The sequence below is a fragment of the Lycorma delicatula genome, chromosome 2 (genome assembly GCF_047948215.1).
Source record: "Lycorma delicatula isolate Av1 chromosome 2, ASM4794821v1, whole genome shotgun sequence".
NCBI classification, from domain to species: domain Eukaryota; kingdom Metazoa; phylum Arthropoda; class Insecta; order Hemiptera; family Fulgoridae; genus Lycorma; species Lycorma delicatula.
The window spans coordinates 114,691,545-114,711,066 of NC_134456.1; the positions used below are offsets into that span (position 1 = coordinate 114,691,545).

General features: G+C 29.6%; 1 protein-coding gene across 2 annotated transcripts in view; it reads right to left on the reverse strand.

Moving 5' to 3' along the window:
• LOC142319148 (uncharacterized) overlaps nt 1-19,522 on the reverse strand; it is a 42,151-nt gene that overhangs the window by 11,733 nt on the left and 10,896 nt on the right. For both annotated transcript variants that reach the window (XM_075356112.1, XM_075356114.1), the window contains exons 2-3: nt 5,180-5,327; nt 2,366-2,583 (exon numbers count right to left, since the gene is read on the reverse strand). In XM_075356112.1, coding sequence (XP_075212227.1) covers nt 2,366-2,583; nt 5,180-5,297 — 336 coding nt within the window. In that variant the 5' untranslated portion in view covers nt 5,298-5,327. The remainder of the gene's footprint in view (nt 1-2,365; nt 2,584-5,179; nt 5,328-19,522) is intronic.

Sequence of the window (19,522 nt, forward strand, 5' to 3'; positions counted from 1 at the left end):
CAGTTGGTTGGTGATTAATCAATAAAAATTCATAGTATTATAAAAATATAAGGCATATAAATCCTTAGCACAATGAATTTTCTTGGAATATTTCTTGCTGGTATCAAGATAGATAAAAAAAATATTTTATTTAATTCAGAATTCAAATGAATTCTGGTCATTATACATCTTCAAATTAAGTTCATATGTTGCATAATAAAGCAAATCAGGAAATTTGAGTGATTTCTGCGATTAAATAATTCTTTAACAAAAACATGAGTATTAGATCATTTTTTACCATGTATGGAAAAATTAACTTCCATATCAACAATCAAGTAAACATGTCATTCCTCATTCAAATAATTGTAGCTTTTAGACACAGCAGTAGTTAGGTTAGCTTACTTTTTGGTTGTTTTTTTTAAGTGTTAACAAAAACTTTTATAAAGCTTCATCACACTTTCTTATTATAACATTGTTAACAATATTTCACTTCACTAAAAACAATTTTTCCATTTGTATGAATTTAAGAACAATTTTAATTACCCAAATCCTATAACAATTTCAAAATAAAAGTCTTCAATCTAAACCTCATTTTTACAAAGCTAATAATTATTATATAAAAAGTAAAATAAAAAGGTAAAGAAAGACAATTGCAATGACTAAAGCCTTGAACAAGTCTGAAAATTACTGAATAACAGAGTCATAAACATTGGCAATTCAGGGAAAATTAAAAATCATGGAATGAAATTTAACGGTGAAATAAATCTATAAATTTGACAATTTCCTTAATTAAACATATTATACAGATCTAGAATGCAGCATCAATTTAAATTGCCTGGTTGAACTTATACTGGCTTATATTCATAATTAAAAATATAATTTTCTATCCTATAACAATCAAATTTTCTTTATTTACGTGCACAAAGATAAAATAAAATTCAGATACTGTTCAGTGAAGAGTTTTATGTCAAATAAATTGTGGAAAATAATTTTTTTTCTCATCATATCTTTCTAGGAAACATTTCACTGGATCTCAAGGATTAATGTGCCTCATAAAAGGGCTAAGAAAAATAGAAAAAGTGATATACAATTGTTATAGTAAAACCCTTGGGCCACTTCGAATAGATTGATCTTGAATCATCTTTTGTTCAGGAGGAATAAATTCTCTGTAAATAATCCTGCCACATCAAAAAAACAAAAAAAAAATAAAAATAAAAAATAAAGATTGTATTCACATTTTATGAATTTTATGAATGAAAAACAAAAAGGATAGACTAGAAAACTGTAGGCTTGCTATACCTAGAGATATTAGCCCCCAATTACATCTAGATTAGCCCCCCCAAAGTTACTAATCCCAGTTATTTTTTCATATTCGTTATTGCCTGAACAAACAGTAGCAGGTACTCAACCATTAGTATGAATTCTTCAATGCCACTGTTCAGGATCTTTAACAAATTGGATTTTACATGAATTTTTAAATAACTATTTGTTACATTGGTGTAAACATTTTATTAGATAAAAATAAAATGTATTTTTCCTACGAGATTAACACATTCTAAGGTAATATTAATTCAACTGAGTTGTAACACAAGCCCTTCCAGTCTCTTTTTCACACAAATCGTACATGTAATTGTTAATATGATAATAAACTTTCTACAGGTTTTTTATATTTGCTATGTCATGAAATATAGAACAGTACTATTTTAAAATACATTTTTTCTTTATATTGGTAAAAAGGTTTTAAGAATGATTTGCTTACATCTGTAAAATTTATCTCAATTATCTGTTTACTTCTACTAGAGGAAAACTAATATACATTAATTTACAAATATTTATTAATCTACAAATCCTTATTTATATTGAGAACCTTTCCTAACAGCATTTCATTTCATACAAATTAGAAAAGACAAATTATCTTTTACTTTAATACTTTTTAAAATATAACAATAACTTACTGGTAGAATTTAGAGCTAGTGTGAACTGTATTTTTGATGAGATGGTAGATGATGAAATGAAGCAACGCTATGTTCTTCTTGAATCGTTATATTTAATTTCTTGTCACCCTTGACATTTTGTCAATATTACAATATTTACATTAAACTTGAGAATGTATGACACTTTAGTCATAATTGAATTTGAATATTATCAAGAAACTATGAGTCCCCTTGGACTGAAATGAAAACACAACCACACTGTGCGGGAGATTCTGATATAAAATAATCATAAGAGCTTAACTCATCAGTGAGCGCTAGCACCCACTAGATCGTAGCATCAGACCGCTCGATGTGGAACGGAACACTTACCATTAACAAAAAAGTTGGCTTTTACAACAAAACAGTGAAATTCATATTCATAACAAAACAATTAACATACAAAAACAACTTACTTGTAAACATTCTGCAGCCTTGAGAAAACTGGAGAGGCTATCATGAGATACATGAACTTCTCCTTTGTACATAAACTCAAGAAGTGCAGACATATTACTTGATGATGTACCATCAAGTATAACTAGAACACTCGGGCAGAGAGGAGCTGCCTCGAATAGGTCCTGAAAGTGTTTGCTGCATGCTGCTAGTATAAGTTTGTGAGCTTTAAATGTTACTCCTGCAAATGTAATAAGAAAAACATTTTCTTACAAAATGTCTAATCATGTTAAATATCCAAGTATTAATAACTTTATCACCTCTAATAATGAATAATGGATCTCCATATGAAGCAGTCTAACATAAAATGCTTGTTCACATTCAAAAATATTATTTACTGGCAATTATTAACCTTATATGCCATTAGTTCAAAATTGCTTTTAGCCTTAAACAATTTTACTTGATATTTTTTTATAAATTCCAGCCATGTTTAAGTTATGGAAGTTAGCAGTTTCTCCTTTCACATACTTATGAAAAATAAATGTGAGCTAAATGGTTTAACTTTAGAGAATAGCAGCTGTTATTCTCAAGTGAGTCTCGTTTTATATTTTCATATCCATGCACTCACTGTTTTCAATCAACAAAAATGTATATAAAATTAGAACATTTCAGGGTGACCTTATCTTAGCTAAGAAGATATCAGATTTCAATTTATGTTCAAAATATATATACATTTGTTGTCAGTTTAAAAAACCTAACATTTAATAGTCTAAACTGGCTATTACAAGAGAGAAAGGTGAAAGGCATGAGGAATAGTTAGGCTACTGAAATAATATTTAGGACAGGTTAAGTAAAGCATAAAAGTATATTCATTTGAAGAAATGAAAAGACCAATTGAGAGTATGGAAAGGTGGAGAAGAAACTGCCAACTAATTCTCAGACAAAGAAAGAGCATTCATGCATCAACAGTTTACAGAGTGACATGACCTAAAAAAAACATGTTTAGTTAATCATTGTCAATAGAATCCTGTACTTCAGAGCTGTACTCAAAAGCAAATACAACCACCCTCAGATAACTTTACCAAGTATTTGAGTTAAACATGTTTTTTTTTTATAATCATATCTTTATATGAATGTAATGAGCCCTATGTAATAGGGTAAAATAATATTTTACCTTAATTTCTTTAAATCTTCTTACGAGGGTCGTTCAATAAATCCTTAGAAAGATAGAAAAACAAATTATTTTGTGTAATTTTTATTTTTATTTTTCAATGTAATCAATCTCCTTTAAACTCTATACATTTTTCTTTTTAAGCGTTTATCCATTTTTTTGTTTGGGGCGGAAGTAGAATCTTCCCAAATCCTACTTCTTGAAAAAAGTTGGAGAAACGCTTAGAAAAATGCATATGCCTCAAAATAAGCATTTGTTTGGGCAATGACTTCCTCGTTCAATGTGAACAACAGTTGCCCGCCGAGTCATTTTTTCAAGTTTGGAAATAAAAAAAAATCACTGGAGGCCAAATCCAGTGAATATGGTGGATGTTGTAATAATTTGAACTTTAATTCCATAATTTTGGCCATTGAAACTGCACAGGTGTGCACCCACGCATTGTTTTGATGGAAGAGAATCTTTTTCTTTTTCAAATGAGGATGTTTTTTCTTGATTTTTTTGCTCAACCGATGCAATAACAACACATACTTCTCTTCAGTTATTGTTTGTCCTTTTCCGAAGTAATCACTGTAGATGATACCGCATGCACCCCAAAAAACCGTGGCCATCATCTTGCTGGCCAATTTCACTGTCATCTCTTCTTCGAAGCCCGTTCGCCTTTAAAAAACCACTGTTTTGACTGTTCCTTTGTCTGTGGGATGTAGCAGTGTATCCATGTTTCATCCACAGTTATGTACCAATGCAAAAACTCGTCAGAATTGCGACGGAAAAGCGCCAAATCAGTCTAAGAGTCAACCACACAATCATATTTATTCTCCACTGAGAGCAAACGCTCTCATCTTGCCCAAATTTTTTTCACACCCAATTTTTCATGCAAAATTGAAAATACTGTACCTTGCGACATGCTTGTAGCCTCAATTACTACGCATTTCTTTGATTTGTCAATCACTCAAAACCATATCGTGAATTTTGTCAATCATTTCAGTGGTGGTCACTACCACTGGATGTCCCAAACAATGTTCATCTTTTGAGGATGTATGGCCATGTTTAAACTCATTTACCCAATTGTAAACAGTTGCAAATGCAGGAGCAGATGTGTCTTGAACTTCATCCAACTCAGCTTTTATCTCTTTCAATGTTAAGCCTTTTAAATATAAGTGTTTAATCACCACTCGAAACTCACTTCCTTCCATTTTTCTAAATAAACAATAGCTTGTTGCTTCAGTCGACTATGACAACAAAAGCACGTGATGGATACAACTGAAACTGCACTCTATTGACAAATGACACTTAGTAAAAGCAAACCATTTTCAATACTGAGCGCCATCTCTTGGATTTTCTAAAGACTTATTGAATGACCCTCATAATACCTATTTACAAAATATATATATATAAAATCTTTAACGAACACATGGAAAATGGAAATTGGGCTACCATAAAAACAGGTAAAATATAGGTAACATTGATACATAATTTTTTTTGTAATAATACAAATTATTTTGAATAAATATTAATTTATGTAAATTGCATAAATTAAAAACATAAAAATATAATGAAAATTATTTTTACATTAACAGATCCACATTGTAACCTTGAAAATTAATTTCCAGTAGCATCCATAACTCTAATAATAAATTAAATTGTAACAATTTGTTTTTAAACATACCCTCACAAAATAATGTGACATCAGTGAGACTCTCCGACTTAAATAGATTATCAAAAGCTGTTACTAAATTACTGCCAAAGCTATTCCACTTAAGACAAAACTGTTGCTGTGGATCCATTCCAGGTGTTGTTGGAATGTAACACCCTTGCTGTGGACATAAAAAAAAATGAAATAAGTAAAAAACTGATGTATAAACCAAAAACCCTAAAATGAAGCCAGAAAATACATTTAAAATATTAGATTTTTAGTAGAAATGTAACACAGCAATAAAGATGAATTACAATTAATAAAACACAGAAGCAATTCATTAAATCATTACTTTTTTCCTAATATAAGTTAACAATAACTAAAAATGGAATTTAATAAGCCTTAAAATAATTAATATGCAACAAACAATAATTCTTAAGCACCTGTCATTACAGGTGGGAACATAATGAAAAATCAACCCACAACTAGGGAAAAAATGACTAATAAAAGACTAAAGAAAGAAAACATTTAGTACAAAAAATTATCTTAAAAAAAAAAAATCAATAATGGCTTAAGTAAGCCAAAAAACATAAAATAAATATGCACTCTTTTTAACATATTCAAAATTAAAATAAAAATATATATGTATATATACGTTCTAATACAGGAGTTTCCAAACATGTTTTTTACATACCACTCATGTGAATTACATATCAGTGGTATAATATTTAATCTCTAAAATGTCATTAGGATAGCTGTAAACTATATATCAGAATGGTAAAGCAATAAAAAGTTCCTATCTCTTTTGAAAGTATTTATTTTATAAAAGAAAAATCATTTATAATAATTTTGTTACTTATTAAAAATTGTTAATTGTTTTTTAGAAAAACATTTATTTACTTTACAAAGAAATCTTACTTCAATTTTACATTACATTGTTAGTTAGGGTTCCAGAAAGGGTTTCATATACGTAGAAGTTCAAAATAGTCTTCTTTAAAATATTCTTTAGAAAGCAGTAGGCAATGGCATTTTATATTATTTATAACAGAATAACTCATTTATTTTTCAATTTTGTCTAGTCACAAAATTCTCCAAATTGGGAAAAGACTGCAGGATTTCCATTCGAAACTATTCTTCATTTGACATTTTTTGACAAATGCTTTTATTTTAACATCTACTGAAAATTTTTGTTGTTTTGCCAACCAAACTTTAATTTTTCATTAAGACAATTGAAAATAGTTGATAAATAGGCTAGTGTTGTCATCTTCAGCTTGTTTGTCAATCGTGCAGTTCAAAATTGGTATTCACTAGGAACCTTTAAATAAAGCTAAAGATAACTTGCTTACCATGTTTCCTTTAGCAAGTCATCTCACCTGTGTGTAGCAGTGACTGAATGTGGTCAATCCCCATTTCAGAACAGTTTTGAAAATAAAGAGTTAAGCCCAATATTTAATTAAACTGATCACCTTGACGTCCTCCTTGAGAACATGAGTGAATAGTTCATGTACCCATTTTACAGCTACAGCACTTTTCTGTGGACACTACTGAGTGAGGTACAATTTTCTGTAACTAATTTTACTTTTGTGGCAACACCTCCATATTTTCCTGTCATAGCTTGTAAACAAGCAAAATTGAAGTCAACGCACTACAACCACTCCAGTACATTTTCTTTGTTCAGTTCATTTTACTTTGAGAAACATACCATATGTAAACTATAAGTTAATATAGTTTTTATACCTACACTCCCACTGAATTGTATGGTGAAAAAAGTACTATTTTCGGCTGTAGCTATTAAGTTCTCTTTTCATTTAATGACAGCTTTCAATTCTGTGGTCCACAGTATCTAGATATTTAGCTTGACAGCTCAACAACATATAAATACCATAACTTTAGCAACAGGTAAACAGCTCTTCAACAACTGAATGAGCTTTTCCACACTTTTTTATTCTTAGGCTCATTAAGAAAATGCTGCAACTGCTTTTTGAGTATTGCCTGCAAACAACTGTATATGTCTGTCTGTAGATAACCACAACCAATTTGCTTAACTGCTACAGAAAAGTACAGCAATAATCCTTTTTTAGTAGCCATTAAGAAACTTCTTCATATATGTACAATGTAGTCCATGCATGAAACAGTCAAGTCGTTGCATGTGCGCTATGGCATGTAAAGAACCCATCAATGTATCATGTATCATGTTCATACTTGCTAGCTGGTTTAACTGACATTCTTATTGTTGCTATACAAAGATAATTTCCTCAAATTAAAGGAAAAAGAAATAAATGTTAAAATATTTTTATATGAGGCGTATTCATAAAGGGTTGTTTGGTCATTAAAAAAAATTAACTGCTGAGAAAAGGTTTTTACTTACAGTTTTAGTTTACTACATACATATTACTTCACTTTAGTAATTTATCAAATATTACAAAGAATACATATCTAATCAAAAGTTTACTTTAATGAATACAATACTATTTCAGTAAGATTTTAAATATTTTCAGGCTGTAATTGTTCTAAATTTCAACATTTACTTTGTGTTTATTTAAAAAACAGACTTTTCTGTATGTCAAATAATAATAAAAAAAAAAAATGAATACCAGAGATTATTCCAGTAATGGTGCATTATTTTAATACTTCAAATAATAGATTTAAAATAATATTTGCATCGTTTTTTTAAGTGTGACTTTTTATGTATAGCTAACCACCAATTGGTTCTTGCCAAATCCTATATAAAAATATGTTATGGTCATAAAGCTTAATGGTAGGAGACAAAACAGTTGTAGGACTTTTCCGTCATGCGAATAAAGCCACGTTCCGGCAAAGTCCTACAACTACAGGTTTGTTTCTGATGCGCGGCTTACACACACAAATTAATTAAAAATATTTATCATTTTATTTAAATATAATATTTTTTTGTTTATTTAATTCAACAATTCTAACTAAAGCGCACATGAATACCATAATTAACTTGCGTGGGTATGGTGATGATCGACATTAACTAAGCATGTAATTTCACAAATTACACGGAACAAATTTCACCTGTAAGGTTGGCAGACTGGTGTAGCCGCAATGCTTAACGCACCAGGTACCGAATCAACCTGACGATCGAGTTCGAGACCCAGCCACTTTTTAACTCTTTAAATATTATTCATTTATTCAATTCTACCACTCACCTGTGACGTCACAACATAGCAGTCAACTGTAATAGTATTTTTCGGAGTGGTGATTTTTCAAAATTTTTTTTGGCAAATACTGTTATTTTTTTAATTGCTAACAGATGTGTAAGAAAAATATGACCTTAATTAGGCGAAGAGATACTGAGGGTAGCCTTGCTCTATAGCCTCACCCCCTTGACCTTTCAAGTTGAAAATTTAATGACATGAATGCCTCGTATATAGAAGTAATATGACCAAGTTTGGTCAAAATCAGTCCAGTAGTTCTGGAAATGTAAGATGATTCAGAGGCCAACACTGAAAACACACACACACACACACACACACACACACACACACACACACATGAACATTAACATTAGAAAAAGTTCCATAGAGTTTTTTTGTTTTTTGGGTTCCTTAGGTGTCAAAATGTCAAGGTCCAGTGAAAACCACATATACCTAAATTGGAATGATTACAATGCTTTCCCTTTTAAAGCTATAGGTCTGCTACAGCGCTACCTAGACAGGAAAATAAATGCACACATATAAACACGCGCGTGCGAGCGCACATACACACATGTGTGTATATACCAGTCTTTTATGCTAATTGCATATATATGCAAGATGTCCCATGAAGAAACTTTCATGACATATTCTACTGGTGTAAATAATGAAAAAAGTTCATATAAGCGTAGTTCTGAGACTGCTTTGTTTTCGAGTTACGGCTAGCGAAAGATTTCATCCGGATTTCAGCTCTTCTAATAAAATCAAGCCCTACTATAATTTTTGGGACCCAAATGAAGCAGTAAATTAGGTGGTTTCTTGTGTAATTTGAGCTGGGAAATAAGATAAAACAGGTCCCAGAACTGTAACTCCAGCAAAAAAAAAAAATACATGTGTGTGGGTGTGTGTGTGTGTGTATGAGAGAGAGAGAGAGAGAGAGAGAGAAAGAGAGAGTGAGAGAGTGTGTGTGGTTAAATTATCTGCATACACTTTCTTATAAAAATAACTGTACCTGTATAAAACAGTGGCATTGTTAACATATTATTTTGAATTTTAGCAATTTTTTTTTTGTTTTACAAAGGTATCTAAGTTTCTAATAAAAATGTATTAACAAAATTAAAAATTATTTGATACGTCAGTATTTCAATTTTCATAAATTATTTTTATTATTTCAATACTTTCCCAATGAGTAATTAATTTTGTAATTGTAATAAATTTTTTTACAATTACTGAAAAACGAAATTATTTACTTTCAACATTTTCATGTTAGTGCTGCATGGGGCTGCAAAATTTCAAACACCAAGCATCTTAACTATCAGAACATTCAAGCTAGAATAAATTTTGAAGGGAGAAATATGTACTACGTGCTCATCCTAAATGTACTGCAACCAGAAAGTAACTGGATAACTAATTTTATTCTTTTGTAGTTTAATATCCTAATTGCTAAAGTAAAAATTAAAGAAAATAAACAAAATGGGTTCTGGCTCATTTCACATACACATGCAAAAATATACAAGTATACAATAAGTTATCATTATTCCAGTATTAACGTTTAAACTTAATATATACGAATACAATCACAAATTTATTTAATATACACATAAATACAACATAATGCAAAATGAATTAGTATACAATTTTAACTAAAGTTAGAATATTACATATTTGAATATAATTATTCATATACATGAATATGAATAGTTAATTTTATGAACTTATTTTGTAATGAAATAAAGCAGATCTATGCAAGTATGTCATTAATAAATAGAACTACAGTAATGTAATTGGCATTGTAGTCATTACTTGATACAACAAATCAAAACCCGAGGAATATAAACTATTACGGAAATCAATCTACAGCCACAAAACTTTAATGCTAAAATAAATGTATTGTTCGGTCTATGTTCAGCCTATTATCATTATTAAAATTTATTATAAACTAATCAACAATAATTTTTATTATGTGTACCTGTTTTAAAAACTTTTCTTAGAACCATACTGCTGAATCAGTATATTAATGACAACTACCTTGATTTCCTTCAATTAGGGATTGAAAATATTTTCTTGAATTATAACTTTTATTTTGATAAATGAATAACCAGAAATAATATTACTCAGGGCTTTCTCACTCAGAGTAAGCCCTGAAATTACACTGATAAGCAAACAGCTTATTAAAATATTCTGTCAAACTGCCAACCATTGTTCACAGGCACATCTAAATTAAATGGAAGAGGTTACAATCTCCATAAAGTTAGACAAGTAAAGATTCCTTTGACTTATTTATTATAATGGATTTCTATGTATTTAAAAATCTACCACAAACCAACCATATTTTACTGTTTTTTTGGAAAAGAAATATAGCCAACAGCCAAGCAATTATAGCAAAGGACTTGTGGAGGGGAGTAGATGTACGGTTGTAAGTGGAGAAAAAAGCACCTTGCTAGAACAGCTCGGCTATATATGCTTGAAAACTGTTTTTAATAGAAAACAAAGTGCACTTCTGAGTCACCCCATACAAGAATACAATATGACACAATTCAAGTTAATAACTATGGTAAAGGTTTAGCCACAATTATGCTGGTTTGGCAAGGAAGACTTCATTTTAAATCTATTTTGACTAACAGTATTTATTTTAAAGCACCCAGAAACAGATCATTGAAAGGGTTCACATGGACCAAGAGTTGTTCATATGGTATCTTATCTAAGAATTCTTAACAGCTGTGCAGTTATTTCCAGAGATTATGCCCATCATTTACACACTGAAAGGTCAATTTAATGATTTTTGATGCTCTAAAAATAAATCTTAAATAAATCATCCATTTCAGAAATTTTAAAAATAACAATTAACTCTTGGGAATATTATATTCATAAAGAGTTCTAAAAATTGATACTGACTTATCTACAGGAGAAGCTGTGAGAGACCACACACATTATTAGTGAAACTGCCAATAGTAAAGTACCATTGATATCCAAACATAAAAGTGTACAGACAAAATGTTTCAAAATAAAGGTGACAGAAGTTTATAATGAAAGAAAAACAGGAAATACGTTTTCTTCATGACTGACCTAATGAATTTTTTTTGCTCAATTACCTTCCGGTAATAATTCAAACAAAGATGGTTTTCAATATGAAATAAAGGCTGTGAAACTTTTTAAATAATATCAGGTACACCCTATATTCTGTTCAAATCAATAGAATACACATACTCAAAGGTATAACAAAGGATAAAGTAACAGTGAATCCAAGTTTGATTATTTATTTATTCATAAAATAGTTAAAAAAAAAGCTAATATCTAATAGTAACTATGTTGGACAATGACAACAGTTTGAGGCAATAACTTACAGTTACATGAAGAAATAAAATATTATTTCAAGAATAATTGAATATAGGATCTTTTAAAGTTTTACTAAGTCACTGACCTCCTCCTTCCTTTGAGATATTTAAATTGATAGGGGATAATTCATACATACTAACAAGAAAAATGATCTGAGTTTAAGGAGCTTTAACCAATGTTAAATCATTTTCTAAATACTGGAAAGTAATTGTCAGCAGACAAAATTTTCCAAAACCACGCTGACAGTTTTTGAAAGAAAATGGTTAAAATTCTTGGTTAAAATGGTTTAAATTCTTTATTTTATACATTTAAAAAATGCAGATAATATAGGCAAAACCAAAATAGGTGAATAAATTTTAAAATTTAATAAAACTTTCTTAAGACAAGAGATTTCTTACAACAAAAAGTCCTAAACAACTAAAAAATACACTCTCTAATAAAAGGTAAAATTAATTTGTTTTTTTTTTGTCTTCAGTCATTTGACTGGTTTGATGCAGCTCTCCAAGATTCCCTATCTAGTGCTAGTCATTTCATTTCAGTATACCCTCTACATCCTACATCCCTAACAATTTGTTTTACATATTCCAAACGTGGCCTGCCTACACAATTTTTTCCTTCTACCTGTCCCTCCAATATTAAAGCGACTATTCCAGGATGCCTTAGTATGTGGCCTATAAGTCTGTCTCTTCTTTTAACTATATTTTTCCAAATGCTTCTTCCTTCATCTATTTGCCGCAATACCTCTTCAATTAATTTGTATCAGGACAATTTGCACTTACATCTTAGAATCACAAGTATCACTAACACAACACTTACTCTATACTTACCATTCAAGTTTTAACATCTAATTTACCAATGGAAAAAAAATGAATCACCATCAAAATTATTCACAGTAAATTATCTTGTGTGATTGGGTCACATTACTGTTGGAAATGGCGTAAGATTTAATAAATTCTTCAGTAGTACAAATAGGAGACATGATAATGTTAGTCCCATCCTTCTGTCATTTTGATGGGGGTTGTTTTATGTAATTTAACTGTAATTTAAATCTCACTTTTAATAATATCCTATATGGCTTACATTCAATATCAGGACTATGCATCAGATTTTCATCTTACAAATGTTTTGGATTTCAAGTAATTTCTAGATAAATTCTTTTATTTTTCAAATAATTTGAAAGAGTTGATAGCTGAAAGAGGCAGAAAAATTAAATTTCAGCATGTCGTGGGAGACTTTTCAGGATGGAGTTAAATTTTATAATTTATATTATAATACATGTAATTTTCTTTTTCACTTAAGAGAAAGTTAAAAAAATTTTGCAAAATATTACAAAAATGAATCAATTTTCCGTAAAAGTTAATATAGCTATTATCTGGTGTTTAACTTTTAATCATATCTGGATTATAGAATATTAAAGATGAGTTATAAATGTTACAAAAATGTAACCTACATGTTATTAATAAATATAAAACAAAATTAACAAATAATTCTTTCATGTAATAGGTTGAAACATTCCACATACTTAACATTCAAATGCGCCATACAATATATAAATGCAGTTAGTCTTTTCTGGTCAATACTAATCCAAACTCATGTATCTACCTTACTTATTCATTTACAGTCCACATATCTGTAGCATTTATCATTTCCCAATTCATTTTATTTCTTAATTAATTTATTGCAGGATAGACACCCATTACCTCTAGGTGAGTTTCTCAACCTCATTTTGCAGCCATTCCATAATCCTTTCTTCTTTGAGGAATCTGTATTGGTTGTAGGAATCTCTAGCGTTACTGACATACCAACCAATTACTGACCACAGTCATGAACAATTATCTAAGATACTATATTCATTTGTTATTTGTGTGCTTTGATAAGAGCAGTTCAGCATATGAACCTAACCAGATGTTCTGTTTACCTACTGGGTATACAAAAAGCCCAATCTGGGCCTAAGGTACCTACAGGAGTAATTCTGGGCTTCCTAATCTCTCTTAAAACAGATGCATGCACGCGTGCGCGCGCACGCACACACAAATTCATGCAGTAATACACACAGAAAATAAAGAATAATTTTCTAAATTACAACAAATAATGACTATTATTTAAGTAGTAAGTAGATAAATTAAACCATACCATACCATATAAAAAGGTAACAGATTTTGAAACAAACTTTCAACAGATCACTCTACACTACCACAATTACACACTATTACAATTCACCTTACACTCACTACCTTTGAAACTAGAGCTTTCATTGGTTTGTATTCCTAAGACTTCCTTCATGGACAATTTATTATCAATTTATTATCTTCAGACTCCTGAAGAATTCCTGATGGCGACTCAGAATCAATAGCTTATATTAATTTGTTACATGTTTGTTTGTAATTATTGACTGTAATTTGTGTTTGTGTCTTGCTGCCACACGCTAAATAAATAATAAATATCATGAAAACAGTTTTGGCAATAACCAACTCTGAATTTATATTTCTATGACTGCAATCCTATAATGGAATTTGCCATTTCAATAAGTTTGAATACTGAAATAAATGATTAATTTCTGGTACAACTGAATGAAATTATAACCATACATAATTCCTACTTTACTATTTGATTTATATTATCAGACTGTTATGATGAGCTCAACTAAAATACAAGATGGGTATAAACTTAATTCAAAAAAAGATGATTACACTCTTAATTAATGGCACCTAATACAACAGATGTACAACAAAATGAATGGCTGATGTATTAGCATGACATTTGGCATCTAATATAAACATCAATTAATCCATTCTTACTGGTGGTCTGTTACAAGCTATAACCAAATTTTTTCAAAAAGACTTATAAAGCAAGTGTCTATAACAGCTAGTCATTCTCATGGTATGACAAACCAAATAGATAGATGGATGGTATTCAATAGAAATTTACTAGGGAAAGAGAGGAGTGAAGTGGTTTACTATATCCCTTTTCACTATGCCAAATATACAATTGTACATCTACAAGCCGTATCTATTAAAATTCAAATGATATTTGCCCTAGAAGTGACAACTTTCACTGTATTTACCACAGGGACTAGTTGTTTAGTTTATATATCACTACTCTCAAAAAACAACTCCAGTGACTCTTACACCTCAGTTCACTTTCATAACAAACAAAAAAAATTGAAGGCAGGCAACACAAACATAATCTACTACTTCTTTCTTCTATAAATAAAGCAGGTCAGACTGGCATAGAAAATTGGCACAGAAAACCAGCCCAACCAGAACTCTGTTTGTTTTTTATATTGACTGCTCCTTCAATACTGCTCAAAGCCACAATCATATTGTTGGGTGGTAATGAACAGTACATCCTGGCTTGGCAATCCATGAGTGTACAGGTATGCTAATTACATGAATAAAGGGCAATGATGCCAATGGCTACCAAATTAAGGAAGTTGTACTTTACATCTGAAGACTTACACAGTCATATAAATCAACCAATTATTCACCTGTGAATTAATTAATTTCCTATACTTAGATATACAGCTTCAAACTGATGATGAGAGCATTATTGTTTTACCTTAATATTTATTTATACTGTTAAATTGACAAATCTTAACAAACTCAAAAATATAAGCAACTGTACAGAGTTATTCAGGAGGAAAGGGAAATGATTTGGGAATGGATTATAGAGCTTGAAATAAGGAAAAAAGTTCATACATATATATATCTGGAAAAGTTTTGTTATTGAGTTACACCTGGAGAAAAATTTCACCCAGATTTCAGTTCCCCTGGTGAAGGTCATACTTAGATTTTTAGACATTATATTTAACGTGAAAACTTAATGTTATCTTATGTTTTCTGATCTAAAAATTAAATAAAAAACAAGTTCCAACTGTATCTCCCATAGTTTTCATGATATTCGATATAAAACTGGAAAATTTGATGTTGAAAAACATTCTTTTTTTTAGTTTTGAAGCACAATAACTGTTAAATGACAAATAAATAAATTTTATTATCAAAACTTTAGATATTTAGACCTTGGAAAGATTAAATACTTTTAATTTACTTTTTAAAAAAACAATAACCACTGTGGTTTTACTGTATCATTTTACAATAAATGTTCGAAAATTCCATCCTGACAGTGATGTAATTTGCAAATCGTTCCTTACACTTTATGTCACAAACCTAATATCTTTGCATTCCTTGATGAGGGTAGCACCATTGAGAATGTGAGTGAACAGTTCATCATGTGTGTTTACTTTCTGCTTGTATATCTCGCATTTCATTCATCTCCATAAACAGTATTGCCCAGGAGAAAAGTCCTGTAATCAATTTAATTGATCAAAATGATCGATTTACCAGTATATTTTTCTTCTAAGAAAAGTTTACTTCATTCATGAAATGTGTTGGTGCTCCATCAAGTTCATAGTACATTTTAATTTATTTCACCAATGAGAAATTTTCAAGACTATAAGAAATTCCTTATTTAAAAATTCCAGAGAAAATCGTTGCTGGAAATTTTATTCAACTATAGTCTGTAGGTTTACTTCACGCCACTAATGCGACTTTTAAGTTGTCTATGTCATTATAGGTAAAAGTAGCTTCTAAGCTACTAATTACAGGTAAAAGTAGCTATAATTAAGTAGTATTGTTAATCCATTGATAGAACTGCAGTTATCTGGCATGGTCACCAAGCAGAAAGTGTTGAACTTTCTAAACATTTTAATGTCGCAGTTCATGAGCATGTAATGTTCTCCATACTGGACTTTCTGGAATGTTAGGTCATGTAGAATGCTCATTGTAGGACTAAGCTATACCAACTGAAGAATGTTTTGCTTTTATCACCCTTTCAATGTTTCACTGAACAACTGACATTCAGATGAAATATGAGCACTGGGAAGTGTACCATTGTCACAAACATTATTAAAAATTCTACAAAATACTTTACAGTTTGCAACTACTCATCCAGGATAGTTACACTGGTATTCTTCCACTGCAAAATTCACAAACAATCATATCAGCATATTGACACAGCAATTTTCAAAACAAAGAATTCAAAACAAAATTTCACTTTTTTAGATTCAATTGGAAAGAAGGTAAAGTTTACAGTACATCAAACACAAAAACATTAGATAACTTGATTCACAAAAAAATTAAATTTGTTAAGTTTCTTTTTAAAAGTAAAAGTTGGGTTTTTACATTGACTTTATTAGATTAATTTTCTCAGAACTAAATTTTCTACAAGTTTTGATAATAAAATTTATGTATTTATTAGTCATTTAACAAAGTTACTACTTGAAACCTAAAAAAACATGTCATTCATCAATGAATTTTTGTTTTATGTTGTATAATGAAATCTGTGGGAGTTAGTTCTGGGACTTGTTTTATATGATTTTTTAGGCCAAAAAACTTAAGAAACCATGAAGTTTACACTCTTATATAACACCTTAATAATTTCAGTAAGAACTCCTTTCATCAGGGGAACTGAAATCTGGGTGAAATTTTTTGCTTGCTGTAACTCTATAACAAAGCTAGAATGAAATTTTTTCCTTATTTCAAGCTCTAAAATCAGTTCCTAAATTACTTCCCTTTCCTCCTGAATCACCATGTGTATATTATTCTCCAGTAGTCCTGTTTGAGTCTAATATTAAGGTTAGAAACTTGAATACAACAGCAATAAAATGGACTTCAAATAAAATTAATCAATAAAAATTTGTGTGAATGTTCCATGATTAGTATTAAAAAAATGAATGTTTACTGTACTGATGCATACAATTTTAATATACATACATGAATGACTTTTCAAACAGTTTAGAAGAAAATACAATTCTCTGGAACTAGAAACATATGTTTCAATGGCAGAGAACAACAAAAAGCACAATTACTAAAGTAATTAATGGTGAGCTGAATTGGGATATCATTTTTTTGACTGCATTGATGGTTAAACAAAGAACCTTCGTCTGAAAATATTCTTGGATAAGATCACATAAACCGTGTAACTCTAATGATAATACGACGTGTAATATTAATGATAATATAATGATAAATTATGTCTTTCAAAGCCACATTCAGCAATAATAAAGACCACAGCAGTTACGTAACTTTTTGTAAATTGAAAAATGAGTAGTTTTAAAACTGCTTCTAAAATCAGGTTGTACAATATTTTTATGTAATGTGACAAGGCTTTATAATTATAATTCTCATGGAGCTGGAAATTACATTAAATCACAAAAAGGGGAGAAAATGAAGCAATATTAAACAACAAACAACTAAAATAATTAAAAATAACACATATAATACTCAATGAAATTAGATGTTCATATATATAACACAAAAAAGGGGTGATTATTATTTTTTTTTTTTATAACATAAGGTGAACTAGATACTGTTTGTATAATTATAAACAAAACGAAAGCATTATAATATAATTTACTTTAAATAAGTTTGTATATAGGCCTACAAGCAATTAAAAATTATCTACAAAAAATATCCTAAAAAAGCCTATTTAACCAAGGCCATAAACATAACAAAAAATAATAAATAACATATAAACTGATTACTTATAACTTCACAGAAACATTTAATATTCTGTTTTAAATTCAGAACAACAACATTTATTTTCCTAAATATAATGTCTAATTTTACTATGTTACATCCAATTTAACGAATTACTGAGGGTTAAATCAACTAAAAGCAAAAATAAAATATTTCTGCTTCCTACAATCCCATGATCATGACTCATTTTTAATTCATCAAAAATAAAAACCTAGCATAGTTACATGTATAATTTCATTTAAAATGAATCAACTAAACAATGATTTACAATCCTAAGTAATTACCTACAATCATAAGATCCAGGGCGAGTCCCAGTCAAGTTTGGCTTTTATTTTTCATAAAACATTATTTAACTCTCATTCCTGTCAGAAAAAATGTAACTGTAACTATCAGTAAAAAAGGGTTAATCTCCATTCGACAAGCATCACAACAAGCATAAAAAAACCATTAATTATTAGTTTATACATTTTTATTTCTTGAAATTTACTAACATACGATTTATAAAGCAGAGAACTACAAAAATTCCCATACAAGTGAAATTTACTATTTGCCTACATAATAAACTGTTTTCATGATTTTAAGAAGCATAAGACAGTAGGTTCTACCTATGACAAACACTCTTTTAAGGAATTGCTTATTTCCAAGTGTTTTGAAATCAAGTTTTATTAAGTTGTTATTTTATTTAAGTGAAATTACATCTTATAATAATAATAATAATATGCTGTGTTTACTACCTTGATTAGTGATCCCTTTGAAAGTGATTACAAATTGATGTTCAAAAATAATTACATAACATTCTTGGGTCAATCCATTTCAAGTGGTCCGGGAAAAAATTGGTAGCTTGACCTTCTCAGAAAAAATCTGTTTTGTACATGCATTTCCTTTTGTTTTGGTAGTTCAAGACTAATTTTTTTTTTTTTTAATTGTATCTAGATTTTATTATATGGCGACCATTTTTGTTTTAAGCCTAACGCTGTTTTTCAAGTTTGCAGGCATTATAATTTTCTAAATTACTCAGCACTGGGTTGTCCTAGGATATTCAAATAACTGCATTGTGTTCAGTACATTCTAGCCTATAAATCAAAGCCCTATTTATTTACGTACCTATATGATTTTGTTCATGATTTTAGTAGCCCATTTTGGTAGGATAATTTCTTAAAGAAGGAAGAACAGTGTCTCAGCCTCAATTTGTTTTTGTATATATTTTATATATATATATATATATATGTGTGTGTGTGTGTGTGTGTGTGTGTGTAGTTATAGTTTATATATAAAATATCAATGGTGAGTAGCTTAACCTTTAAAAATTAAGACGTTTTTAAAATTGAATTTTTGAATCTTTTCAATTT